At 38.5% G+C, this 10,994-nt stretch overlaps 1 protein-coding gene across 1 annotated transcript; it reads left to right on the top strand.

The window, feature by feature from the left end:
- The first annotated feature begins 3,220 nt into the window (after positions 1–3,220).
- Positions 3,221–9,441, top strand: gsdmeb (gasdermin Eb). The gene is made up of 9 exons (XM_084725675.1): positions 3,221–3,428; positions 3,553–3,745; positions 5,162–5,336; positions 6,734–6,854; positions 6,984–7,103; positions 7,455–7,582; positions 7,681–7,864; positions 8,830–8,903; positions 9,027–9,441. Exons 1-9 carry the CDS (start codon positions 3,224–3,226, stop codon positions 9,246–9,248), a joined length of 1,422 nt encoding a protein of 473 aa, XP_084581801.1. The 5' UTR covers positions 3,221–3,223; the 3' UTR covers positions 9,249–9,441.
- Positions 9,442–10,994: the final 1,553 nt, after the last annotated feature.

A 10,994-nucleotide genomic window follows, 5' to 3' on the forward strand; every position in this document is an offset into this window, starting at 1 on the left:
ACAAAACATATACACACATATACCTACATACATATACATTAATCTTAAATCAGTATTATATCAAATAATTTCTACAGGAGTTCAAATAAAACATTTCATCTTATTGCAGGAAATAAAAGAAAAGACCAGCTCATTTTAGGCCATAAAATCAGAGTAATCACAGCTCAGTATCCCATGTCTTTGTTATTACCAGGACCCATTTATTTACACATATTTCTTTATCTCTACCTTATTAAATTATATATTTCTTGCAAATAATATATTTGAAGTGTTGAATATATACATTTTGCCAAGCAGCACAATAATGTTAAGTGTATTTTGATTATCCTGAAAACCCAGAGAAATGCAACAACTGGACAATACCAAAGTGAATGCATAATACTTTCCTCCTCATTGACACAAAAACTTTTCCATAAGAAAGCCCATAAGAAGAACAAGATGACCTATAAATAAACCTAAAACATTTTAGCCAAGCACGGGGAATGTCAAGTACATAAACAAATGAGAAATATCAGAGTTGATTTTAAAGTTCACCAACCATTTATAAATTCTAATGCAACAGTGACAGACACCTAACTTATCTTGAGATTTTTTTTAGTTAAACTTCTACATTGTATAGAGATTGTAGACAATAACTGCATGTAATAATGCCTTGTACATACTTACGTCCTCATACTTAAAAAATTAAAGAAAATCTCCTTTGTCATCCAATATATCATTGACAAAATAAAGGATGTGAATGATATGGAATCATTTGTTATTGTTGCTGAAATTTGGTCCTTTTTCTTCTCCCCCTTGAGATGCTGACTTGTCAGACAGACAAGTGTGTCATAAATGTTGCTGTGTCAACAGGAAAAGACAAAATATCTGAATCATCACTTTTAAACTTGATGTTTTCACAGAGGAGGAAGTCCATTCTGTGGCATCAGAGCAACACTGGCCATCATGTTGTGTGCAACAAGAATACACCATGAAAATTATGTTATGTCAGTATGCGTCAGTCAACCTTTTTTCCTTGCTGACCCCGCCTTCTTGTATCTAAGGAAAGCTGAAGAGCTCGAATTTGATTTAGGAAAAGATATATGAACCCTGAAACTGTGATTTTAGTTGACATGAGCAAATCTGATTTTGTGGATCTCAGAACAGACGAAGTTTTGAGGAAGCCCTGTGATTTCTGGCACTTCCCTAAGGTGGACTTGGACCCCAGGTTGGGAACCAGTGTGTTATGTTATCTTTGGTATATTCGGTGGTCATGATAATTGAGTGTGTATGAAACACTATCACACTGAAAGAGGCCCTGCCATAATGCCTTGCCTCTTACACAACTGCACACGTTCATTATCTGATGTAACAGTTCTCTTAAGGTGAGTCTCCGTAACATTATTGATCCACCACTGTGTTTACTTTAGGGGCATGGGACAAGGGTGAAAGATCACTCAATAAATTGTATACTTTCTGCTCAGGGCTGCAGGTTTTGGGCTCCTCCCACCATGGTCATTTCGCTGCTTGGCCTCAGACACTGTTTTTCAAACAAGAACTTTGACAGAAATGCCACGTGCAGCTTACAGTGTTTACAGATTTTATTGTGGCTGTGTCACACAGATGAATCATTCACTCTCTCAGGTCACTATGAGAATTTGTTAAATGCTGGTACTGAGCTTTGAGGTTTAGACACCTCACTGTGGTTGATTCTGTTGTGTGCCTCTGACTTCTTGTCCACATTACTGAACCTGCAATGTTTATTACATCCCACACTACAAAACTGGTATAATGAAGGAACAGGATGCTGATCATTTTGCCTCAGAGCCTTTACCAGTTGGGTTATTAAAACTAAAAGAATATATGAATCACAGAATATGAAATGCAATGTGTTAAGGGATGCCAGACAGTTGCCTAATTCCTGGTGAATCTGAACTAGACACTAGGTGGCAATAAAATACCATCAGTGGTGCCCACAGTGACCTTAGTAGTGCTGGTGTGGATCATCTGGTCCTGCACTGAGCAAAAGTTTCACTTTAATAAAGACAACATCAGGTTTTGACAAAGATGTAACAGTTTTTTATACAATATTTAAATCAGGTGTGGGTGATAAAATGTTTTATATAATGATTCATAATAAGAAACAATTCAGTGGTGGGATAACTACTCAGATATTCTTATTTAAGCAGTGTGCAACAACTGTGAGTTTACCATCAAAATAAATAAACGTTGTGGAGTAAAAGCTTTATTATTTTTCCCTCTGAAATGTAGTGGAGTAGAAGTATTAAGTAACATAAAATGGAAATACTTAAGTATATGTAAGTGCAGTATAGTATCTTTGTGATTTTATTTAAAAAAAACCTACTAACATCAGATGGTCATTGCTTTATTGGTAGACTAACTAATTAGCCCATTCATTGGTTATGTCATGTGCATGGGTACTTTTTATTTTAAAAAGCTGTTTAAATGCAGGCTGTTTAAGCACAGGGAATTTAGGAGAGGCAACTGAAAAAAAAAAAAGACGTAATTCACAATTACAAAGGTGCATTGTTTTATGACTTTTCCGATGAGAAACCACTGTTCTGATTATTATGATTATTATTATGATTATTATTATTATTATTATTATTATTATTATTATTATTATTATTATTATTATTATTATTTTCTTGACAGTACTTCAGTACCACAGCCACGCCTTCCTGTGGAGAGTGGGCGGAGCGTCTGGGCGTCTTTTGTCCACAACAGCTTCACTGCTGTACATTGTGTACAGCCGAGACTGATTTGTGGAAGCTGTTTACACTGAAAGTCTGATCATAAACAAAGTTTATCGTCCGGGTTGTCACTTAAACAAGGACTTAACGTGGTAAGCGGTAACAGCATTTGCGTTTAGTTTCACTTTGCTTTTTTAACTCTTCCGATTTCGGTAACACCAACTTCAGACTGATGCGTCTGTTGATGCTACTAGCATGTAGCTACTGTTTCAGCGTGGCTATCTCTTTAAATATTCTTTATATCTGTTGTTTTGCTTGATATGCTGTCAAAATACAGTGAAGTGCTATAATGTATTGTGTTATGTGGAAATGAAGGGCTGATGAAGGGATTAAAGTCAGAGTTGAGCCTGTGGAGGAGCTCACATGGGTGGTAACTTTCTTCTCTAAACAGATAAACTTATTCTCTGTCCTGTCTTTCAAACCAAACACCCCAAAATCACCCTCACAGCAGGTTGTGTCCGGGCTGAGAGATGTTTGCCACGGCCACCAGGAACTTTGTGGAGGAGGTGGATCGTGGAGGTTTGCTGATCCCAGTGTCCAGCCTCAATGACACTATTGCTGTTCTGACAGTTGTGGTGAAGCGAAAGCGTTTCTGGCCCTTTCAGAAGCCCAGATATGTTGCCACTGATTTTAACCTCAATGATATACTAAGTGGAGACACACCTATAAAACCAGGTAAACATTAAACCCTTGTATATTAGCATATCCATCTCTTTAATCTTTTTATTAGTGTATTGGTGAGTTGCATTGATTTATTCTTTTGAGATCACAGAAAATCTAAATGTTTCACCGTCCACAGTTATTGTAGAGATGGACTTCATCAAATACAATGGGACTTATGGTGACCACATTCAGGGAAACATGGATGTCAATTTTGTGCACTCCAATGTGAGCCTGGAGGGCAAAGACTCGTCCAAACTTCAGTCATCCTTTGGCAGTCTGAAGAAAGAGGAAGTGGATGTGCAGAAGCTGCTGCGAGACTCCAAAGACAGGTTAGTTCCACACCTGTCCCCACTGTCCGGCCTGTCTGATGGAGTTTGTTTAAACTGTGTTAAAATGAAGAAAAAAACCCCACAAAATATCACCTGACATTCAGACTGTTTATAGATCTGCAAACAGCAGCAGTGATCTTTGTCCAACCATAAAGCTGCATACAAAACAGGATGCTGGGCTGAATATTAACACTCAGAATAAGAGTGTTTGTTTTGCTTAAAGGGTAACATTGATATAATTCAATTTTCAAAGTACAACCTACTACAAGTGCTTGTTTTGCCACTGACAGTCTCAGATTGTTATTCTAAGTGTCTGATGGCATTATGGAAAGGATTGCTACAGAGACCTTTTTGTTTAAGAGAAAAATATGTTTTGTTTAACGAGAAACAGCCAATTTATCATTCTCCCCAAAGCCACTAGTCTCAATTTAGAGAAACAGAAATTGTGAAACACATTTCATTCAAACTGGACAGAAACAAAATAAAACTCACCAAAACCATGTTGGCTTGTCTTTCCACCAGCTCTAGTTTGGCTGAAATAAAAAGTTAAGAAAATGCATGCACATCCAAGCCTGATAAATGCCAGGTCCTGAACATAGAGTCCATTCAATAGTTAATGCTCCTATGAACATTTATTCTGATACCACCATGTGACATTTCAGGCACAAACACAAAATGTCACATGGTGGCATAAGAATAAATGTTCATAGGAGCATTAATGAGTGTTCAGATTCCTTTTTGGCCCTTAATTTACAGATTTTTAGATTTTAAAATATTGCTAGAGGAGCAAAAGTGAGGTCTGACATCAGAGAAGCAGCAGGAAAATTTTCTTTCTTTCTTTCTTTTTTTTTTATTTCCAATAAACCAGATTTTGTGATTGCTGGGGCAGTGGAAAGATATGATGATGATATGATGTTATATTTTTTCTTAAAAATAATGTTTCTGTAAATGGAGTCTGGTGGCTTTGGCAAAAAGCAGTAAACCAAGCAAAAAGATCTATTAATATTTGGATAATTTGCATAATGTAGTCAGACACTTGGAATAACAATCTGAGTCTGTCACTGTCAAAACAAGCACTTTTAGTAGATGTACTTTGAAGGGTGCAGCTGCCCATAAGGATTGCAATGCAACCCATTTTGCAGCTGACGACTGCACTGTTCTTGATGATACTGGACCAATTTAAAAAACTATTGTCCCCATTAGTCATTTAGACACGAAAAAATGTGAAAAAGGGTCCAGGCTGAACAATACTAAAGCTACCCTTTAATGATGATTAATTATGTATTTATGCATACTAATTTTCAAATGAGCCAACACAATATTTCATGCAATTCCCAGTCAATATAAATTTCACATTTCCGAGAATGTTCTGTGTGAAACATAACACTGATGGTTGCTGTGAATTCAACGTCTCAGGGTCCTGGACATGTCCCATAGTCTGGTCAAGCAGACAAAGGAGAAGCACAGACAGTCGTTTGGGATTGTGAAGGAGCGTATTGTGACTACTCAGCCATGTTCAGTCATAGAGGAGGTGCAGCAGGGAGGACAGTGTGGAGGAGGCCTGAGCCTCTGCGGGCCCAAGAACCCAAAGGTGCAGTATCAGTGCTGAAAAACTCATTCATTATGACGAAATGGGATTTACATGTAGTCTGAAGGTTGGCATCAACCCCTTATACCCCTTATTTAATCAACGTATGATTTTCCAGGAGTTATTTGTGATGAAATACTTTCCCTTTGTGCTGTGCATACCCTCCCCTCAATGTTTTAGTATTTCACTCTCAGGCAGCGGTTACCCACTTTTCCCAGAATGAGTATCAGTTCTGCATGAAACTGTGAGCTGTACGAGTAGGTGGAGCGAGCACTATATTTTTTTCTAGTTTAGAAGAAGTGAAATTCTTGCCAGTTGTTGGTGGAAAATTAGATTTCCCTTCTGCTTCCTCACTGAGTTATTAATTGTAGCTGCAAAACGTTCAGTCTTGGAAGAAACCTTTCCAGAGAGACTGAGCTCAAAAATGAGTATTCACTATTCATGTCCTAGGTAGATGAAAAGGTTTTGAATTAAAGGAATATTTAGGATTATTTAATGCAGGGTTGTATGAGGTACTTATCAATAATCACTGTATTACCTACATTTGATGGTGGCTGACATGCTCCCAGTTTTGTGAAAGACAGAGCGGCACCAGCATAGAAGCTGAGTCATGTACTGTTTCAGACAGGGTCAGCAGCAAAAGGTATTTTAGCCACTTAAAAAATCAATATGAGTTTAAGTGTACGCAATATTTGGAATAGTTTCACCATTTTACCACGCTGTCAGACAGCCTTTTCCAATGAGAAACCACTGTTAGATGACCCTGTCTCTAAAGCAACCAAACTCCATGGGTGAAATCAGTCATTTTACATTGCAGAGCTCAGGAGTTGCTGGTTTACTGCTGCTTCAATCTGTTAGCTTGTTTGTGTTATTGAGCGACTTTGTTGATTCCGAACTATCCCTTTAAAAGACCGACGTGACACAATAACAAAAACAAGCTAACAGATAGAGCCCAGGGTGACCAGCAACTCGCATATTCTGCAAAGTAAAATTACCAGTTTCACTCATGGAGTTTGGTTGGTTTGGACAGAGCAATGTTTGACTTACATAACAGCAGTTTCCCAGTTGGACCATTTTTTATGTGGCTACAGTCTGTTTTGATGCTGACCCTGTCCACAGCAGTACATTGCCAAGCTTCTCTGCCTCTCCAAACTGGTGTGTGCCAATGGCCATCTGCTGTAAGTAATGAACTGACTATCAAAGAGATCCTCATGCAACCCCACCTCAAATAATAAGAACTATCCCTTTAAATTCCTTTGGAATCAGATACAGTAGTAATTGGGTCTGCAAATGAACCATGCCTCACCAACAGCTGTTGTTCAGCAGAAATAAGTTGTTTTAGAATGGATTTTCCCGTTATTTGTGTCTCACGTGTCTGCCGTATTGTCACAAATCTGCAGGTTTCATTGAAGGAGAACGGGAGCTTGAGTAATGACAGTAATGTTACCATGGAGATTCCTGTCCATACTACCATTGCCTATGCCCTTATAGAGCTAGAGATCAAACATGATGGACACTACGGTGAGAAATAATTTGCTTAATTCCTAGATGAACTATATAGTCTTTTGCAGATTTGACAGCAACAATTGATTGAAACTGTTTCTATAGTTACATTTCATATCTGGGTGTTTGAACTTGAATATACCACAGAGCTGTGTCTGATGTCAGACACTGACGGAGGTTTTGAAGTAGATGGCCATGCTTGGAAAGGACTGTTTGGTGCCTCGGGAGCTCCTGTGGACACCTCTAAAAATATCCACCTTAGACAAGGTAAATTACTGGTTACTCCTAAGAATTTCCTCCCTGCAGGCTTAAAACACGTGAATATAGATCATTGTTGCAGCTGATGACATGTTCAGAAATGTATGTTGTTTTCAAATAACAAAGAGGCCCCAAGGATTGTTAGCCCGGTGCTGTCTTATCGGAACAGAGTGATAACTGTGTGTTAACCTGTGCTTTGACCTATATTATGAAGTCTCTTTAAAACAAGAGTCCATGTTGTTAGTACATGTTGTGCTGTCCTGGTTCAGTCTTAGCTTTTATGACCCGCTGCATGCGCACGTTGTTTATGGAGGTGAATGATCAAGTGTCCATTTCGTTGTTTTTTTTTTTCGTGGGCAGAGCTGGAACGACTGAATGATCATTTCCAGCTGCTTTCTGCTCTCCCTGCTACCACAAGGTCCTCTCTGCTCCAGCACATCACAAAGGTTATGGAGGACAGAGAGGCCGTCAGTTCACTTCAGAGTGTAGTAAGTGGAAGAGATACTCTTATACTGTGGAGTTAGCATTACCAACATTACATAAACATTACACTAGCCTCTAAGTCTGGGTGTTTTCTCTGTCTCAGCTGGACCAGATGTGCCTGGGTAAGAGACCTGCCCTGGGCGATGTTGCAACGACAGATTCTCAAAAACAGAACATCCAAGCAATTCTGGACCTTTTGGAGCAGTCTGGTCAGTTGGAGTCAGCCCAGGCAGGCCAGCCCACACCAGTACTCACAGCCCTTCACCTCATTACCAGCGCCATGGACGGTGAGAAAGCTGTGCTCTGCGCAGCGTTCATTACTTAAAGGGATAGTTCAGATTATTTGAAGTATTTTAGGGTTGGCACACCCTCAGTTTGGTGAAGCAGCAGGAGTATGGGTGTAGGAAGCTAAGCAATGTACTATGGACCATGGCTGTTTACAGGATCAGCAACAAAATGTATTTTAGCCACTTAAAAAGGCTGAAGTGTATGCTATAAATAGAATATTTTCACTGCTTTACTTTGCCACCAGACAGCCTTTTTTGACAGGAAACCACCATTACATACGCTAAATATTGCTCTCTCCAAAGAAACCAAACTCCATAGGCAAAACCAGTCATTTTACCATGCAGAACATGATTCTGTTCTGTGATTTATTTGTTACCTTTATTTATTTATTTGTGTTATTGTGTGACTTTTTGTTCACTTTGTGTTTTTAAAGGTTAGTTCAGATTCACCAAAGTCACACAATAAGTCAAACAAACTAACTGATTGGGGCAGCTGCAAATCAGCAACTGTAGAATTGTGCAAGATAAAATTACTGATTTTGCCTATGGAGTCTCTTTGGAGAGCGCAATGTTTGGCATATAAAATGGCAGTTTACCCCCAGAAAAGGCTGTCTGACAGCAAAGTAAGTGAAGAAAACAAAGGAAAATATTCTAAATACAGTGTATACTTAAACTGATATTGATTTTGTTAGCTGGGCCTTTATTTAAGTGGATAAAAAATGCTTTGTTTCTGACTCTTCTGTGCTGGTACTCCTGTTGCTGACTACCATCCACTGTAGGTAATACACTGACCACCAAAAGGTTCCTCATACAAAGGTTCCTCATACAACCCCATGCAAACTATCCCTTTAAGTGGAATAAGTCTTGAATCTGTGGGGAACAAAACTCATTTGAGGTCAGGAGGAGAAGCATGCGAATGGCCTGAAAACCTCATTTCATTCTGTATCTGGGTCTTTGTCTTTCAGAGATGACAGATGATTGTCTTGCTGTCTTGGGGATGTGCTGCAGCCTCACAGTGTTGCAAACTCTGGAGCAACTGGTTAGTAATATCAGGTTTTACAAAGAACAATACCACACAACAACATGTTTTGCGACGGTTTTGTTTTTTAAATTTTGCATCACGATGATTTAGCTGCCTTTTATCCTCTTGTCGTTGTTCCAGGTGCAGTGTGTTTCGGGGAAGGGAGAGATGCCTCTGAGCAGCACAGGCCTGGCTGCACTCACAGAAGACATCTATGAAAAGACTGAGCATCTGTTTGCCTTCTCTAATGTGTCCCTGAAGAAAGACGGGGACACAGTGAAGACAGAAGTAAACAACCGGCCAGGAAACCGTCCTCTGGTCCTGTGTATCGCTGTGAGAGGTTTCATGTCATTGGCTCGCTGAGTTTGAACTGAAGACGCCTCCATGTCCACAACTATACTTGAAAGAGGTAAAGGGGATCAAATAGTGTTTATTTATCAGTGTTTTGGGCCAGTTGTGATGCACTAGAATGCCCTTTTACTGAAGTCAATCAAAAGATAATCATCAATCAAATAGTCGGAAATGTTGACAATCAGATTACATCATGTATTTTGGACTGTGTCATTTTCATTGGTTTTTGATTTTATTTTTTAAAAAAAACAGTCAATTAATTATGATCATAAAATGACCAACTTTTATATTATTTAAGTAAAGGATAATCCCTGTGTGTTACTAAATTAATCCACACCTTCTTGCCAATCAACACTGAGAATTTTCAGGTGCCATGAAATAATAAAAATAACCATTAGCTGCAGCCCTGAAATATATTTTATGGTTAAAACTGAATGCAGATATATGTGCACAATCTTTGATGTGAAACTTTGCCTAGATTTTATCCACTGGTGGCATCAGTATTAATATTCATTTAATTATAATATTCAGACGTTAGTCTCAGTGACAGGCCCCTGGTTCTTTTATCATCTGATTTTTTTGAGGGGGTAACGCCACCAGAGATCAATGTGCCCAGTAACTCAAAGAAACATCACTTTTCTCACGCAATTCTCACGTAATTACAATTACATTTTTTAAATCTAGATTAAGATTTGTATAGAATTGTCCCATGAAAACCCCTAGTCCTCTCATGTTTTAAAATATACACTATATGAGGGTATTTTGTCCAGTCTAGTATAGTCCAGGCTTGTCTAGTTTGTACTTTTCATTCTTTGTGGCTTTTTTTTTTTTTTTTGTCTAAAATAACTTTTCACCTCACTTCTTTATTTTCCTGTTAAATGTTGTCGTACTAAATGTTCATTAGTTTTGAAAACTGTGTTTGGCACTTCCATGCAGGATGCATAGCATTGTTATCCAAAGAGATTAATCTTTTGTTGGTATTTTTTAATGCTCCATTTACAAACCTCATTCTGAACCACTTGAGCACCTTTTTATATGAATTATTTGAAGTGGAAATAGACAGCCTTGTATGCTTTAACTTGACAGTGTAATGACAATAGAATAATGACTCCATCTAGACTGGTTCCCTATAAACCTCACTTTCATTATGCAAATCTGTCTGCCGCCGGGCAGGAAGATTATTGTATGTCTCCATTATAGACTACATGAATGAACAAATTCACACTTTTTCTCACGCTTTCTTGTTTTTCTCTTTTATTTGCAATGTGGTGTTGGTCATTTCTTTATAGAGCAGGGCTCTGACTCTGACAGTGATCCGGTGTTGAGGTGCGTTTCCCTGTCAGATATTTTCCCTCTGCACTTGAGGCAGGTTATGGTTGGGTGTAGCAGAGTAAGGTAAGGGGAAACATCGAGAAGAGCACAAGATTTTGACACACCTGTGACACAACAATACCACTTGGAAACACTAGGGGGCTGAAAGGTTGTCTGTTTCCACTTTTAACTTTTCATGCAGTTTGATTGCACATTTTTTTAGTTTCAGTGTGCCTTTAATTGTGGAGCTTGAGTCTGTCAAGATTCAAAGTTAACGACTACAAACTGTTTCAGCCTTTTAACTGTATCATTTTTGTATGTTTATACCCATATTGTGGAAAAAAAAACATCAACCTTACACTGTTGTTAATGTTTTTTCTCTTCCTGTTTGCGAACACACAACTTTTGTCCTGTAATTCTGCCAAAACAAAGCACAACCAACGTAGA

This window comes from Lutjanus erythropterus, chromosome 9 (assembly GCF_056507025.1).
Source record: "Lutjanus erythropterus isolate fLutEry1 chromosome 9, fLutEry1.hap2, whole genome shotgun sequence".
Taxonomy (NCBI): domain Eukaryota; kingdom Metazoa; phylum Chordata; class Actinopteri; order Lutjaniformes; family Lutjanidae; genus Lutjanus; species Lutjanus erythropterus.